This window comes from Gobio gobio (genome assembly GCF_949357685.1).
Source record: "Gobio gobio genome assembly, chromosome: 13".
Taxonomy (NCBI): domain Eukaryota; kingdom Metazoa; phylum Chordata; class Actinopteri; order Cypriniformes; family Gobionidae; genus Gobio; species Gobio gobio.
In genome coordinates this window covers 47,767,710-47,786,254 of record NC_137106.1, presented here as the reverse complement: position 1 = coordinate 47,786,254, position 18,545 = coordinate 47,767,710, and the positions used below count along the sequence as shown (strand labels likewise).

General features: G+C 44.9%; 1 protein-coding gene across 1 annotated transcript in view; it reads left to right on the top strand.

Moving 5' to 3' along the window:
- Positions 1 to 18,545, top strand: part of eipr1 (EARP complex and GARP complex interacting protein 1) — a 100,218-nt gene that overhangs the window by 5,480 nt on the left and 76,193 nt on the right. Inside the window, exon 3 of the mRNA XM_079833226.1 lies at positions 5,092 to 5,224. Within this exon, the coding sequence (XP_079689352.1) occupies positions 5,092 to 5,224 (133 nt within the window). The remainder of the gene's footprint in view (positions 1 to 5,091; positions 5,225 to 18,545) is intronic.

Sequence of the window (18,545 nt, the reverse complement as noted above, 5' to 3'; positions counted from 1 at the left end):
GGAAACAAATTTAGTGTCGCCAAACTCCCTCGTAGAAGAAGAACGCCGTTGTGTTTACAGCTGTGACAACGAGCGCTTACCTGGATCGACTAAACTGGTCATATGTGAAGTTCGCGGCTCCATTGTTGCAGTAAACTTGCGCAACATTCTTGAATTAATAATTTATAGATGCCGGCCGGTCTGTAATTGCAGGAACATCAACATTTTTCACGCCCCTAAACATGGCGCGGAAAACAAACGCGGTTTGTCATTGGCAGCAGTCTTGTCCATCACAGTGTGTTTTTTGTCACCACCAGTCTCAGCTATCACAGAGTGTTCTTTGTTGCTACCCTCATTATCTAGCACTGAGTTGTCTTCATCACCACCATCCCTGTCCATCACGGAGCCTTCTTCCACACCCAGTCTTCCTCTCCAGCATGCTCCACTGAAGCCAGCCATTTCCTCGACTCTGCCTCTGCTGTATCCCTTCAGCCCCTCAGCTCCACCATCAGCTTGGCCATGCAGCCCTGATCTGCCTTGGGACTTCCGGTCCCCAGCTCTGTCCTGGCATGAGGAGTCCTGGGCTCTGCCTTGTCCCTCAAGAGCCCTCAGTTCCACCTCTGCCTGTCGACCAATCAGCTACACCCTGGCTCCTCACCACCTCGGCTCCACCCGGGTCCGTCGTCCTTCCGGCTTCCTTGTTCCTCTGGCTTCGCCCTGGTCAATCAGGCTCCACTGCAGTCCTCACTCACTCCATCTGCGCCGCAGTCCTCCGGCACCCAGGCTCCACCTCGGGCGTTGGTCACCGGGACTCCGCCTAGGCCTCCTAATCCTTATATTAGGCAGCAAGGAACATTTTGTCCGCAAAGTTGATGTGTTAGAAGGAGGAAAAATGCGCAAGCGTAAGGATTTGAGCGAGTTTGACAAGGGACAAATTGTGATGGCTAGACGACTGGGTCAGAGCAATCCCAAAACTGCAGCTCTTGTGGGGTGTTCCCGGTCTGCAGTGGTCAGTCTCTATCAAAAGTGGTCCAAGGAAGGAAGAGTGGTGAACTGGTGACAGGGTCATGGGCGGCCAAGGCTCATTGATGCACGTGGGGAGTGAAGGCTGGCCTGTGTGGTCCGATCAAAGTCAGACGAACTACAAGAGCTCAAATTGCTCGAGAAGTTCATGCTGGTTCTGATAGAAAGGTGTCAGAATACACAGAGCATCTCAGTTAGTTGTGTATGGGGCGGCACAGCCGCTGATCAGTCAGGGTGCCCATGCTGACCCCTGACCCCGCCCAAAGCACCAACAGTGGTACGTGAGCATCAGAACTGGACCACGGAGCAATGGAAGAAGGTGGCCTGGTCTGATGATCACGTTTTCTTTTACATCACGTGGATGACCTGGTATGTGTGTGTCGCTTACCTGGGGAACACATGGCACCAGGTGCACTATGGGAAGAAGGCGTGGCGGCGGAGGCAGTGATGCTTTGGGCAATGTTCTGCTGGGAAACCTTGGGTCTTGCCATCCCTGTGGATGTTACTTTGACACGTCCCACCTACCTAAGCATTGATGCAGACCATGTCCAGCCTTTCATGGAAACGGTATTCCCTGGTGGCTGTGGCTCTTTCAGCAGATAATGCGCCGCCACAAAGCACAAATGCTTCAGGAATGGTTTGAGGAGCACAACGAGTTTGAGGTGTTGACTTTGCCTCCAAGTTCCACAGATCTCAATCCAATCAAGCATCTGTGGGATGTGCTGAACAAACAAGTCCAATCCATGGAGGCCCCACCTCACAACTTACAGGACTTAAAGGATCTGCTGCTAACATCTTGGTGCCAGATACCACAGCACACCAAGCCTGTAGACCTCCTCTCAGAAACTGAAGCCTCTGCGCCTCGATTGCCCCCAGGTGGCTGGTCCCAGTATAGGTCCTAACCCCCGCCCCTCCATGAGTTGTTCTTCATCTGCGAGAGTGTGGGCGGGCTTTTGATATCGCGGCTATACTTCCTGCTCTCTACTGCGCAGACTTGGTCCCAATGTCAGCGCCATATTCGGACCTCCGGAGGCTTCAGTTACTACTTCAGCCAATGAAGTCGCGTCGTCCATATTTTTTAACGGTCTATTCAGCACACCTTCAGGGGTCTAGTGGAGTCCATGCCTCGACGGGTCAGGGCTGTTTTGGCAACAAAAGGGGGACCTGTATTAAGCTGTATTAAGATGATTTTTTCACTGGGCTGCTGCTAAATAGATTATTTTTTCCCGCTTTAAGCATATTCAGTGTCAAAATTATTAGAAGTGTTAAGAAAATGATTATTTACTTTGATCAAGAAGACCTCAGCTTCTTAAACTTGCTGCAGCAGGGCATGAATGGACCTAAAGTGGAGGCCATTCTCTACCTGAGCCCCTGACCCCTCCTTCACGTAAAGACTACGGCAAGAGATGAGGCCCATGTGATAATTCAGAAGCAAGTCTCATAAATCACGAGCAAGTCTCTCCAACCCCAGCGCTCATTACAGAACCTTCCAACGCCTCCAATTATCCTGTCCAGCCATTGGAATTTATTTGTATTGCTTCCCTCCATAAAATTATAACGTTGCCTAATAATTCTCCTTCATTGCAGTCCAACCCAAGGTTAATGGCTTCCTCTCCAACTTCCAGCAGCCTGAAAGGCAGAGATGCCCTCACGTATGCATGCGCTCTCCCCGTCTCTCTTTCTCAGACTAACATGCTCACGTCACACACCTACACAAGTGGCCAGCAAGACAAATACCTTTTGGTCTGGTTTTGCACAGATATTTTTAAAGTTAAAACTGGGTTAAAAAACCCCAGTGAATCAGTTAAATCATTAAATATAAGTGTATAGGTTTCTAATAGAATTGGCCCATTTCCTAAATCAAGCAAATCTCGATTGTTTATCTTGATGTTGATTCATGCAGTACTACTTAAATACATGTAATACTTAAATTACTTGAAACGTCACTAAATTTTTTTGAAAAAGAATATTTATCTAAATGATTTATCTAAGCTTATAAAGATTATAAATGTATTTATCCAAGTAAAATATTCAAATATCTACAACCCCAAATCAGAAAAAGTTGGGACAGTATGGAAAACACACACACACACAAAAAAAGAAGTGATTTCTAAATTTACTTTGACTTGTATTTCATTGCAGACAATATGAACACAAAATATTTCATGTTTTGTCTGGTCAACTTCATGTCATTTGTAAATATGCATCTTTTCCTGTCATTCAGACCTGCAACACATTTAAAAAAAAGTTGGGACAGTAAAGCATTTACCCCTTTGTAATGTTGCCATTCCTTTTCACAACACTTAAAAGACGTTTAGGGACTGAAGAAACCAAGTGATGAAGTGTTTCAGGTGTAATTTTGTCCCATCCTTCCTGCAAACAAGTCTTAAGGTGGGCAACAGTACGGGGTCTTCGTTGTCGCATTTTGCGCTTCAAAATGCGCCACACATTCTCTATTGGAGACAGGTCAGGACTGCAGGCAGGCCAGTCAAGTACCTGTAGCCTCTTCCTCCGCAGCCAGGACTTTGTAATGTGTGCAGAATGTGGTTTTGCATTGTCTTGCTGAAATATGCATGGACGTCCCTGGAAAAGATGTCTTCTTGAAGGCAGCATATTATGCTCCAAAATCTCTATGTACTTTTCAGCATTAATGGTGCCTTCACAGAAGTGCAAGTTACCATTGCCAAGGGCACTGACACAACCCCATACCATGACAGACCCTGGCTTTTGGACTTGTTGCTGGTAACAGTCTGGATGATCCTTTTCTTCTTTGTTCCGGAGCACACGGCGTCCATTCCTCCCAAAAAATACCTCAAATACTGATTCATCTGACCACAGTATACGTTTCCACTGTGTGATGGTCCATCCCAGATGCCTCCGAGCCCAGAGAAGTCGACGGCGCTTCTGGACACTGTTAACATAGGGCTTCCTTTTGGCACAGTACAGTTTTAACTGGCATTTGTGGATGTAACTACATATTGTGGTACTTGACAAAGGTTTGCCAAAGTAGTCCTGAGCCCATGTGGTGATATCGCTTATAGATGAATGACGATTCTTGATGCAGTGCCGTCTGAGGGATCGGAGATCACGGTTGTTCAGCTTAGGCTTGCGCCCTTGTCCTTTACGCACTGAAATTCCTCCAGATTCCTTGAATCTTTTAATTATGTTATGCACTGTTGAATGTGAAATATCCAAATCTCTTCCTATCTTTCTTTGAGGAACATTGTTTTTAAACATTTCAATAATTTTCTCACGTATTTGTTGGCAAACTGGCGATCCTCGGCCCATCTTTGCTCCTAAAGGATTAGACCTTTCTTGGATGCTGCTTTTGTACCAAATCATAATTACAATCACCTGTTGACATCACCTGTTTCAAATCACATCATTATTTAACCATTTTACCTCATTACTAGCCCTAAATTGCTCCTGTCCCAACTGTTTTTGAAATGTGTTACAGGTCTGAATGACAGGAAAGGATGCATATTTACAAATGACATGAAGTTGACCAGACAAAACATGAAATATTTTGTGTTCATATTGTCTGCAATGAAATACAAGTCAAAGTAAATTTAGAAATCACTTCTTCTTCTTTTTTATTTGCGTTTTTCATACTGTCCCAACTTTTTCTGATTTGGGGTTGTATTTAGAACGTTTGCTTCTCCGGGGAATTTAAGGATTTCCCGATATTTCTAGTGCAAAACAAGACAAAAACACAGATTGGAAGTTTTTCTGATTACGAACAGGATTTTGTGAAGTTGTCACAATTACACTATAATGAAATCACTTACAGTAGACCCTGCAGAACATTACCCACGGCACACATGCCGTCTCTTAGTCAAATAATAATAACTCTTCAAATGTGCGATGCTTTGCATAACATTTCTGCATCTAACGCAAGTTCAAAAGATGCAGTCACTTCAAAGTTGAAATAAAAGCTGGAAAATCAGTGTCAGGAGTGTGTGAAGTTAAAAGGCGTTTGAGATTTAATTTGCTGTCATATTAAAGTAAATATCTGCGAGTGAAGTCCCAGCTCTTTGAACTGCCATCCGGACGCTCTCCTCAGCGCTGTGCTTTGTTTCTCTTCCGCAGATTCACATCATTGACTTTGATGATGAGAATAATATGATTAATAAGAGCGTACTCCTGCACGATGCTGGTGAGATATGGCACATCAGCGGCAGCCCTGCAGACAAGGCGGTGCTGACCACCTGCTACAACAAGAGTGAGTCTTTATCTTCCTCTCACAACATGTGTTTTAAAGGCTTCCTGCAGATGTTCACATTGAGCAACCGATCATAGAAATGTGCTCTGACAAGTAACTAAACACTTCAGCATCTGTCATTATTGACATCTGTGGATCCATGAAGCTCAAAAAGGGTCTTTATAGTTCTTTAGAATATTAAAATGTTCTTTTTTAAACTTTTTTATCTTACCATAACCAACAGTTTCAACACACGACTAACTCACTCAACAGGCCCCGCCAATTTATTCTGCGTATTAATTATTTAAATGAGGAATATTGTGACCGAAAGAAACTCCCGGAAGGCGTTTCATGGAGTTCAGAAACACTGACACTGATATAGAGAAGAACTCCCGCTGGAGCTTTTTCATGCTCAAACTGCAACATTACACGCAAAAGAAAGCATAATAGGTCCTGTTTAAAGTCAAAATGCACTGTATTCACTTTTTTTATGCACATTCCTAGTCTTATTATGCACAAATTATTTTTTAAAGAAAAATGTTAAATATTATTTTTCTCTCAGACAGACATTTTGGCTTTAAAGATGCACTCAGTAAATCTTTGTTTGATCACTTGCACTATAACAATTCCACCTAATTAAACTTAACTTAAAGGGTTAGTTCACCCAAAAATGAAAATTCTGTCATTAATTACTCACCTTTATGTCGTTCGAGACCCGTAAGACCTCCGTTCATATTCGGAACACAAATGAAGATATTTTTGTTGAAAGCTGATGGCTGAGAAAGGCTTCAGTTAGGCCTCCATTGGCATTCAGTACATTTACACTCCCAAGACCGATAAAAGGCACTTAAAATGTCATTACAAAGTCCATCTCACCACAGTGACTCTACAATAATCTTACGATGCGACGACAATAGTTTTTGTGCGCAAAAAAAAATCAAAATAACACCTTTATCCAGCTTGTTATTGCCTTCCGCGTGTGCCTCCACGACGCATGCGCGAGAATATGACGTAGCGCCGGGGCTCGGGATTCCATGAAATGCGCACTTAAGCCCCATTTTGAGCACTACGCCGAGACCTAAAGCACGATCAATGTAGAATCCAACAGCTGAGATACGCGCGTCTTCCTCTGATTGTAAACAAATCACTTCTGGGTCATCTGTCCGAACGCCGGATCTACGTCATATTCTCGCGCATGCGTCGTGGAGGCACACACGGAAGGCAGTAACAAGTTGGAAAAAGGTGTTATTTTGATTTTTTTTGCGCACAAAAACTATTGTCGTCGCATCGTAAGATTATTGTAGAGTCACTGTGGTGAGATGGACTTTGTAACGATGTTTTGAGTGCCTTTTATCCGTCTTGGGAGTATAAGTGTACTGAATGCCAATGGAGGCCTTTCTCAGCCATCAGCTTTCAACAAAAATATCTTCATTTGTGTTCCGAATATGAACGGAGGTCTTACGGGTGTCGAACGACATGAGGGTGAGTAATTAATGACAGAATTTTCATTTTTGGGTGAACTAACCCTTTAAGTTCAGTTACTGCTTTAAATTTGTATAATCAAATTGTCTGTGCAAGTAATTTCATTTGTTTTTTAAATCTAGTTTTAATTGAAGGTAAGTTTGCATTGATGTACACATTTTGTCAGTTCATGTTTTTCCTGGGAATCAAACCCATGACTTTGGTGTTGTTAGCGCCACGCTCTGAAATAGAGGAATCGGCCTACTCTGTCATTGCTATAATGACTCTACACTAATAAGCACCAGTACCATATTTTTCCAAATATAAGATTTTTTTTTCTTGGAAATACAAGAATAAATGGGGTTGTCTTATATTTAGGGTCTAGACATTTACATATCAATAATACAACCACAACAATAGGGAGCGCCAAATAGCCATAGTCATCAAACAACTCTCATTAAATATCCAAGATATATGGTGTGTCAGAGTGTAATGTTAGAAGATGGCAAGCCTAAAATAAAAAATGCTAACAGTCAAAGAAATACTTACCGCCATCCTAAAAGCGGCCGCTTCGGAGGGTGCGTAGCCGAGGGAAGAAATGATGGGCTGCCCACAACCAGAGCCGTCATCCAGCTGAAGACACTGGATATCGCCAAAGAGCTGAACTTACCCATCAGCGAGGCCTGTCATTTCTTATTTCGGCTCCGTACAGACATACTTGCCTGTCAATTTCTTCGAAGCGGCCAGTTTGATGCGGCATAATGGATTAGCATTACGAGTATTGCCCTGTCTTTCCCTCTGACTTAGGGGTGAAACTGCTGTCCTTTCAGTGATCAGCCTAAGGAAAAAAAATCATATCCCTCCTGGATCAGATTGATAATGCCGATCAAACATACGCATACAGGATAAAAACAACGCAACCGCTGGGATAAAACAACTCATTCGCTGGGATAAAACAACCCATTCACTGGGATAAAACAACGCAACCGCTGGGATAAAACAACTCATTCGATGGGATAAAACAACCCATTCACTGGGATAAAACAACCCAACCGCTGGCATAAAACAACCCATTCACTGGGATATAACAACCCAACCGCTGGCATAAAACAACCCATTTACTGGGATATAACAACCCAACCGCTGGCATGAAACAACCCATTCACTGGGATAAAACAACCCATTCACTGGGATAAAACAACCCAACCACTGGGATAAAACAACCCATTCACTGGGATAAAACAACCCAACCACTGGGATAAAACAACCCAACCGCTGGGATAAAACAACTCAACTGCTGGGACAAAACAACCCATTCACTGGGATAAATCAACCCAACCACTGGGATAAATAATCCATTCACTAGGGTAAAACAACCCATTCACTGGGGTAAAACAACCCATTCACTGGGGTAAAACAACCCATTCCCTGTGGTAAAACAACCCATTCCCTGGGGTTAAACAACCCATTCCCTGGGGTAAAACAACCCATTCCCTGGGGTTAAACAACCCATTCCCTGGGGTAAAACAACCCATTCACTGGGATAAAACAACCCATTCCCTGGGGTAAAACAACCCATTCACTGGGGTAATACAACCCATTCAGGGCTCCAGACTAACTTTTTTCACTAGGAGCACAGTGGCCCCCAACTGAAAATTTTAGGGGCACAACCAGAAATTTTAGGGGCGCACACTGTAAATCAACATGCTAACTAAATCTACTAATTTCCACTGTATTACTAATAGGGATGGGTATCGTTAAGGTTTTAATGGTATTACTACTCTTACGATACTGCTTATCGATCCGGTACTTTAGCGGTATTCTTACCTGTTCTTTTTATTATACTTTATTTATTTATTTTTATAAAAAAAAAAAACATACTTGAGAACATAATTAACATGGCTTTATAATCTGAAAAGTAAAATATCTATAGCAAAAGAAACTGCAAAGTTTGAACAAAAATATAAAACATCTATTTGTAAATGGACCAGTGTGCAGGCATTCGGAAGGTCTGCTAACATTAATATTACAGTAAAGAACAAACCTACAAAGAAATCTAATAAAGTAATGAAATGTAAAATAACACTGCATAGTTTTCACTGTATAAATTGATAGATTAATGCTTATAAAAGCTAAAGTTATTAATTCAAGGGATGTGAATATTTTCTATTTGCCTTTTGTTCGATTCGAATGAATGGCTCAATCGTCTGCAGGTTTATTAGACGCTGCCCCTTTAAGACCGATCTAATGTAGAACTAATAATATCATATTCTCCTATTTCTCCAAACTATTTACGCCCATTTAAGATATAAACTGATAAAATAACTACTCTCCAATCCGGTCATTTTGACACCGGCTATTTGTTGTTTATTTGATGGTTTAGACGCGCACACGAAGCCTAAAATATTAAGTGCAAGTCGGTCCATTTCGCAGCACACACACATACCGTAAGCCGCCTTGAAGTTGGAAACAGCGTCTCTTGCGCGGAGTATTGTGCATTTAATAGCTCTTTATTATCAAACACATCCCGCAGTTTAGCAACAGTAGAGACTGCAGTTTACAACAATCACTGAATCTGACATTTAGTTTAGGTTTAGGGAGAAATGACAGCGCAAGGCTGTGAAGGAAAGGATGTCGCGCTCGACTGAACACGGCTATAGGAATAGTTTTACCTCATACCATCTTTTTATAATTCTTGGAAGCCAAAAATCGGAAAAAAAATTTGATTAATATCACAGCACATCCCTAAAGTTTAAGCAGACTAAACTTTTGTTTAGTTCTTGGCCATCGTCACTCATTAAGCTGACTGTGGTGTTGTGTTCGCTGTAGCTCCACGTGAGAGAGCTTGCTTTCTCTCTCTTCTGGATTGCGAATGGCAAAAATGCATCACGGACAAATGGTTTAATATTATCATATAGAAACGGCTGGCAAAGATAAAATTTGCCAGACATAACGTCTATCAATTATAAATAGTAAGTGTATTTTCTTAATTTCTCCAGTACCGACAGCAGGCAAATTTACTGGTCGCACATGTGCGACTGGATGTAAAATTCAGTCGCACACTCTCAAATTTTAGTCGCAAAATGCGACCATTTAGTCGCACTCTGGAGCCCTGCCATTCACTGGGGTAAAACAACCCATTCACTGGGATAAAACAACCCATTCACTGGGGTAAAACAACCCATTCACTAGGGTAAAACAACCCATTCACTGGGATAAAACAACCCATTCACTGGGGTAAAACAACCCAACCGCTGGGATAAAACAACCCTTTCACTGCCAACCCATTCACATGCCAACATCTGTGACTGTACATAAAAAAGGTGAGAAATCAGTCATTGTGAAATCTACTGCAAATGAGAACAACAGCAGTAGATTTCACAATGACTGATTTCTCACCTTTTTCACCTACTGCAAATGAAAACAACAGCCTCCTGTGGGCTCACCACCTGCAGGAGGGAGCGTAAGGGGCCGGTGCATAGCGAATCGGGCAGCAGTCGAGGGCGAGGCCCCCGACGACCTGATCTCTGGACACGGAATCTGGCTTTAGGGACGTGGAATGTCACCTCGTTGGCGGGGAAGGAGCCTGAGCTTGTGCGGGAGGTCGAGAGGTACCGACTAGAGATAGTCGGGCTCACCTCCACGCACAGCTTGGGCTCTGGAACCACACTTCTCGAGAGAGGCTGGACTCTCTACCACTCTGGAGTTGCCCATGGTGAGAGGCGGAGGGCTGGAGTGGGTTTGCTTATGGCCCCCCAGCTCAGCCGCCATGTGTTGGAGTTTACCCCGGTGAACGAGAGGGTCGCTTCCCTGCGGCTTCGAGTCAGGGATAGGTCTCTCACTGTCGTTTGTGCCTACAGCCCAAATGGCAGTGCGGAGTACCCGGCCCTCTTGGAGTCTCTGGGAGGGGTGCTGGAAAGTTCTCCGACTGGAGACTCCGTCGTTCTACTGGGGGACTTCAACGCCCACGTGGGCAGTGACAGTGACACCTGGAGGGGCGTGATTGGGAGGAACGGCCCCCCTAATCTGAACCCGAGCGGTGTTCTGTTATTGGATTTCTGTGCTAGCCACGGTTTGTCCATAACGAACACCATGTTCAAGCATAAGGGTGTCCATCAGTGCACGTGGCACCAGGACACCCTAGGCCGGAGGTCGATGATTGACTTTGTGGTCGTGTCATCAGACCTTCGGCCATATGTCTTGGACACTCGGGTGAAGAGAGGGGCGGAGCTGTCAACTGATCACCACCTGGTGGTGAGTTGGATCCGATGGCGGGGGAGGAAGCTGGACAGACCCGGCAGACCCAAACGTACTGTGAGGGTCTGTTGGGAACGTTTGGCCGAGCCCCCTGTCAGAGAGATCTTCAACTCCCACCTCCGGCAGAACTTCGACCGGATCCCGAGGGAGTCTGGAGATATTGAGTCCGAGTGGACCATGTTCTCCACCTCCATTGTCGCTGCGGCCGCTCGGAGCTGTGGCCGTAAGGTCTCTGGTGCCTGTCGAGGCGGCAATCCCCAAACCCGGTGGTGGACACCGGAAGTAAGGGATGCCGTCAAGCTGAAGAAGGAGTCCTATCGGGCCTGGATGGCTTGTGGGACTCCGGAGGCAGCTGACCGGTACCGGCAGGCCAAGCGGACTGCAGCCCGGGTAGTCGTGGAGGCAAAAAATCGGGCCTGGGAGGAGTTCGGTGAGGCCATGGAGAAAGACTATCGGTCGGCCTCGAAGAGATTCTGGCAAAACTTTCGACGCCTCAGGAGAGGGAAGCAGTGCCCTACCAACACTGTTTACAGTGGAGATGGGCACCTGTTGACCTCAACTGGGGATATCGTCGGGCGGTGGAAGGAATACTTCGAGGATCTCCTCAATCCCACCGACATGTCTTCCATTGAGGAAGCAGTGGCTGGGGACTCAGAGGTGGACTCGTCCATCACCCGGGCTGAAGTCATCGAGGTGGTTAAAAAGCTCCTCGGTGGCAAGGCACCGGGGTTGGATGAGATCCGCCCTGAGTACCTCAAGTCTCTGGATGTTGTGGGGCTGTCTTGGCTGACACGCCTCTGCAACATCGCATGGCGGTCGGGAACAGTACCTCTGGACTGGCAGACCGGGGTGGTGGTCCCTCTTTTCAAGAAGGGGGACCGGAGAGTGTGTTCCAACTATAGGGGGATCACACTTCTCAGCCTCCCCGGGAAAGTCTATGCCAGGGTACTGGAGAGGAGAATTCGGCCGATAGTGGAACCTCGGATTCAGGAGGAACAGTGTGGTTTTTGTCCCGGTCGTGGAACACTAGACCAACTCTATACCCTTTCCAGGGTGCTGGGGGGTTCATGGGAGTTTGCCCAACCAGTCCACATGTGTTTTGTGGATTTGGAGAAGGCATTCGACTGTGTTCCCCGTGGCACTCTGTGGAGGGTGCTCTGGGAGTATGGGGTCGGCGGCCCCCTGCTTAGGGCTGTTCGGTCCCTGTACGACCAGAGCAGGAGCTTGGTCCGCATTGTCACCGGTTCTGTTCATAATTTTTATGGACAGAATTTCTAGGCGCAGCCAAGGGCCAGAGAGTGTCCGGTTTGGGGACCACACGATTTCGTCACTGCTTTTTGCGGATGATGTTGTCGTGTTGACTTCCTCAAGCCAGGACCTTCAGCGTGCACTGGGACGGTTTGCGGCCGAGTGTGAAGCGGCTGGGATGAGAATCAGCACCTCCAAGTCCGAGGCCATGGTTCTCAGTCGGAAAAGGGTGGCTTGCCTGCTTCAGGTGGGTAGAGAGTTCCTGCCTCAAGTGGAGGAGTTCAGGTATCTTGGGGTCTTGTTCACGAGTGAGGGAAGGATGGAACGGGAGATCGACAGACGGATCGGTGCAGCTTCTGCAGTAATGCGGTCGATGTACCGGTCTGTCGTGGTAAAGAAGGAGCTGAGCTGCAAGGCAAAGCTCTCGATTTACCGGTCAATCTACGTTCCTACTCTCACCTATGGTCATGAGCTGGGGGTCATGACCGAAAGGACAAGATCCCGGATACAGGCGGCCGAAATGAGCTTTCTCCGTAGGGTGGCTGGGCGCTCCCTTAGAGATGAGGTGAGGAGCTCGGTCACTCGGGAGGAACTCGGAGTAGAGCCGCTGCTCCTCCACATCGAGAGGAGCCAGCTGATATGGCTCGGGCATCTATTTCGGATGCCTCCTGGACGCCTTCCCAGGGAGGTGTTCCAGGCACATCCCACCGGGAGGAGGCCCCGGGGAAGACCTAGGACACGCTGGAGGGACGCTGGCTATGTCTCCCGGCTGGCCTGGGAACGCCTCGGGGTTCCCCCGGAAGAACTGGAGGAAGTGGCTAGAGAGAGGGAAGTCTGGGCGTCTCTGCTTAGACTGTTGCCCACGCGACCCGGCCCCGGATAAGCGGAAGATGATGGATGGATGGATGGATGAGAACAACAGGTTATTTATGGTATGCCATAAATTGTGAATTTTTTCATTCAAAACATTTTACCAGTATTTTCCATACTTTCAATATAAAATTTAAAATATGAAAAATATGGGATATATACATTATTTTCTTTATGAAAGACACGATTTGGTCCTCAAAAAGCCTATTTCCAAAAGGTACATCTTAAGGGGAGGGTAATTTAAAAAATAGTAGTCATCTTTATTTATATAGCTCTTCATACAATACAGATTATTTCAAAGCAGCATTGCGGTGATAAAAGGTCCTTAAAGGGATAGTTCACCCAAAAATGAAAATCAGCCCATGATTTACTCACCCTCAAGTCATCCTAGGTGTATATGATATTCTTCTTTCAGACGAATACAATCAGAGTTATATTAAAAATGTCCTGGCTAATCCAAGCTTTATAATGGCAGTAAAGTGACGTGTGACCCATACTTGGAATTTGTGCTCAGCATTTAACCCATCCAAGTGCACACACACCGTGAACACACACCCAGAGCCGTGGGCAGTCATATTGGTGCGGCACCCGGGGAGCAGTTGGGGGTTCGGTGCCTTGCCCAAGGGTCTCACCTCAGTTGTGGTATTGAGGGTGGAATTCACTCCCCCCACCGACAATTCCTGCCGGACCTGAGACTCGAACTTGCAACTTTCAGGTTACAAGTCCGACTCTCTAACCATTAGGCCACGACTGCCCCCAAAGTAAGTGGAGATGCCAGGGGAAAGTGCATCCATCCATCATAAAACTGTTCCGGATGGCTCCGGGGGTTAATCAAGGCCTTCTGAAGCAAATCGATGTGTTTGTGTAAAAAAAACAAAAACATATTTAACACATTATAAAGTAAAATAACTAGCTTCCGTAAAATAACTAAGCCCTACATTACATTTACATTTACATTTAGCCATTTAGCAGACGCTTTTATCCAAAGCGACTTACAAATGAGAGCAAAAGAAGCAACTAGAACAGTCAAGGGCAACAGTATGCAAGTGCTGTAACAAGTCTCAGTTAATCTAACACAGAACACACAGGACAGTTTTTTTTTTTTTAATACATTAGACAGACAGAAAATGAATAGAATGATTAGTGCTATTCTTGATTGGTCAGGTGCTGCTGGAAGAGATGTGTCTTTAGGTGTTTTTTGAAAATGGCTACAGACTCGGCCGCACGAATTGAGATAGGCAGGTCATTCCACCAGGTGGGAACGGCCCAGGAAAAGGTCCGTGAGAGCGATTTCATGCCTCTCTGGTATGGCACCACAAGGCGTCGTTCACTGGCAGAACGTAAGTTCCTGGTGGGTGTGTAAGTCTGAACGAGCGAGTTTAGGTATATTGGTGCAGAGCCAGTGGTTGCTTTGAAGGCGAGCACCAGTGCCTTGAATTTGATGCGAGTGGCTATTGGTAGCCAGTGCAGACTGATGAGGAGAGGCGTGACGTGTGCTCTCTTCGGCTCGTTAAAACCACCCTCGCCGCTGCATTCTGGATCAGTTGCAAGGGTTTGATAGTGCATGCCGGAAGGCCCGCTAGAAGAGCATTACAGTAGTCCAGTCTGGAGAGAACAAGAGCTTGGACCAGGAGTTGTGTGGCATGCTCTGATAGAAAGGGTCTAATCTTCCTAATGTTGTATAATGCAAATCTGCAGGACCGGGTTGTTGCAGTAATGTGGTCAGTGAATTTTAGCTGATCATCAATCACAACTCCAAGGTTCCTGGCTGTCCTGGACGGAGTAATGGTTGAAGATCCTAGCTGAATGGAGAGATTGTGGTGAAGTGCTGGGTTGGCAGAGACCACAAGCAGTTCTGTCTTTGCAAGGTTGAGTTGCAGGTGATGATCCTTCATCCAGGCAGAAATGTCTGTTAGGCAGGCAGCGATACGAACACCAACCGATGGATCATCTGGTTGAAATGAGAAGTAGAGTTGAGTGTCGTCGGTATAGCAGTGATAGGAAAAGCCATGTTTCTGAATGACAGATCCCAGTGATGACATGAAGATGGAGCAGAGAAGTGGTCCAAGCATACATCATACATCATACATCATACATCATACATCGCGTCAGTTACGCTTTTTCTGTTTAATAAAAGAGGCACCGGTGTAGGTCTATATGTACACACAGGTGACTTGGAAGATGCGGGTAATGGGGTTTATCCTTTTTCCAACATGAATTGGAGCTAAGCAACAGTTAGATAGATTGTTAGATAGCTACAGAACTTAACAATCTCCTTTCCGTTTTCTTTCTCGTTGCATTAAAGATGAAATGGTTTAACTTTTCGCACAGGCGTAGTGAGGGAGATTGATTCGTAGCTCTGCTTCAGCTGTGCGATACCCTCACAAGGCAAGTAGGTATAACTACCTCTAGATCTCCAAAATGGGGCATGAACTTCAAAAGTGAGCAGAACCTCCAAACGGGGGCGGGGTTTCCAGTGCAAAGACTTTCGCTATTGGCTCTGGCTTCATCCAATTGTCATTGACTTACATTTCAAAATAAATGTTCGTAAATTAAACATGTTTCTAGTTGATATTAGAACAAAAAATATGCTATAGAAATGAATATGCCTACAGTGGGGAGAACAAGTATTTGATACACTGCCGATTTTGCAGGTTTTCCTACTTACAAAGCATGTAGAGGTCTGTGATTTTTATTATAGGTACACCTCAACTGTGAGAGTCAGAAAAAACTCCAGAAAATCACATTGTATGATTTTTAAATAATTAATTACACCGTCATGGATTAAAATCCTCTGCAGCGCACGCAAGGTCCCCCTGCTCAAGCCAGCGCATGTCCAGGCTCGTCTGAAGTTTGCCAATGACAATCTGGAGGAATGGGAGAAGGTCATGTGGTCTGATGAGACAAAAATAGAGCTTTTTGGTCTAAACTCCCCTCGCCGTGTTCGGAGGAAGAAGAAGGATGAGTACAACCCCAAGAACACCAACCCAACCGTGAAGCATGGGGGTGGAAACATCATTCTTTGCGGATGCTTTTCTGCAAAGGGGACAGGACGACTGCGCCATATTGAGGGGAGGATGGATGGGGCCATGTATCGCGAGATCTTGGAAGATGGTGGTCCAGTGGGTTATATGCAGAAGGTTGCTGGTTTGATCCCAGCGGTCAGTGTGTCCTTGAGCAAGGCACTTTACTCCACATTGCTCAAGGGGGATTGTCCCTGTAATAAGTGCACTGTAAGTCGCTTTGGATAAAAGCGTCTGCCAAATACATAAATGTAAATGTAACAACCTCCTTCCCTCAGTAAGAGCATTGAAGATGGGTCGTGGCTGGGTCTTCCAGCATGACAACGACCCGAAACACACAGCCAGGGCAACAAAGGAGTGGCTCCATAAGAAGCATCTCAAGGTCCTGGAGTGGCCTAGCCAGTCTCCAGACCTGAACCCAATAGAAAATCTTTGGAGGGAGCTGAAAGTCTGTACCTATGTACCTATGATACAAATTACAGACCTCTACATGCTTTGTAAGTAGGAAAACCTGCAAAATCGGCAGTGTATCAAATACTTGTTCTCCCCACTGTATATAAATACATATACTCCGTGAGAGAGAAGCCCAGAGCTCGGACCGGTGTTTGAACCTCTGCTCAATGATATAAGCGGAAATCCCCTGCGAGCTCTCCCCAGTGCAGCGTGTGGGAAAGTTCTACTCTATCACTGTGTTCTAAGCAATGGGGGCGTCCCAGGGTTCACGATTCACAGGGTAGGAGGGGGTAGTGACACTGGGGGCAACTAAAAATGTGCCAATGTCCGGTGAGTTCCGGTGTTGGCCCGGCTCAGCGATCTCATATCTCACGATCTTGTTACTGCTTATCTCCTGAACTGTCATTTTCTTTAGTACGCTATTCAGCGCAAATCCCTCCTTACAGTCCATTTGAATGGTTAAGGTTAGGATGTAGGGTTTAGAGGTTAGAATTTGTTGTAGCACTGCATTGTATAAAATCAGCAATGTGATTGACATGCGATTTATCATGCAGCCCTAACTGAAATATCTCAAAATACGTCAGTGCCGTTGTTTTGTCTCAAGATGCACACCAGTAATGTTTTTTGTTTTCTTTCTAAGGCACGTTTATGTCCTAATTGAACTAAGGCCTAATCCTGGCTTAATCTCAACCTTGTCTGTTAAACTACGCCTAAGTGTCTCCAACTAAGCAACCCAAACTCCATCAGGTGACAGAATGGGGGGAGGGGGTTGGTTATTATAACCCAAAGTCAATTTTAAAAATGTAAACTCGTCACAGTGCATTCTGAGATTGCCTCTTCATATGGCAGCTTAATTTTGCTGTCTACCATATATAACAGCTTTTTTTATCACAAGCATGACTGTGATGTCTGAAAATGTGGTTTGATTTGAAGTCGTGTCTTAAAATACTTCAAGTTGTGTGCACAATGTTTCATCTACGATTCCACTGCTATCTTCCGCTACAAGTGTTTTGTACTTGCTTTTCTGTTTGTTAAAAATGTAGCTTGAGTGTCTGACAGACAGTTCACAGAAGACTCTTTATATGTGGTTATATGTGCTGTGAGTTAATGCAGTATATGACACATTCTTGCACTCGCCCGCGGGCAATTAAAAATCGTACACAAACATGACGAAACAATTGAAAGTGGAAATTTTAATTAAATCCCGTGTTTATAAGACTGACGCCTGTGGCTGGTTACTGACAGTTCTCATATGGGGAAAAAAAATCTGAGTGAAAACTAGGATATGACTTTTTTTTTTTTTTTCATTTCTCCTTCCATCTTCATTATGATGAGGCCAATGTGCAAGATGTCATAGTGGAGTTCAAAAGAGGATTGTAATTACCGTGACATTCAAGCTAATGGAGTAGCCGGGCGGCACAGAGTCTGCCTCCATCATCACCCCCGCCTTCCACCTTACGCTGTGCTGAGAGCTGAATTATCTGATCTGAGAACAGCGCTTATTCTGTGCTCCACTACACCAGCGACAGGCATTTTAACAGCTTTACTAGGACAAAAGGACTGCAGAATCTACCATGCAGTGAATATTACTCCATACATGTAACTATTTATGTAAAATTCTGTAAATGCTGAAGATCTTCACTTCTTCTTTTCATTTTGTATGTACAGTAAAACTGATCTTATGTGTATTCTCTTCAACGAGGCAGGAAATAATTAATTTCAATATTTCAGCACTTTATTTTGTAATGATCATGTTGTTTTTTTCTGGAATGTAATCAAAACTAAGATAATATGCTTTAAATGTAGTGGAGTAAAAGTAAAAGTTTCCCCATTTGTTCAGCAAAATCTCGAAGACAGGTCTTCACTTCTTTTCTCTTCTTATTTTTGCATGTACGCAAGTAAAACTAATCTTATGTTGATTCGCTTCATATATAGAATGAGGCAGCAATAAGCCATTTAAACATTACTAAATACATACAGAGTCACTAAAACAATCTTTGTCATAGAATATACTTGTTTGTTCACAGTTT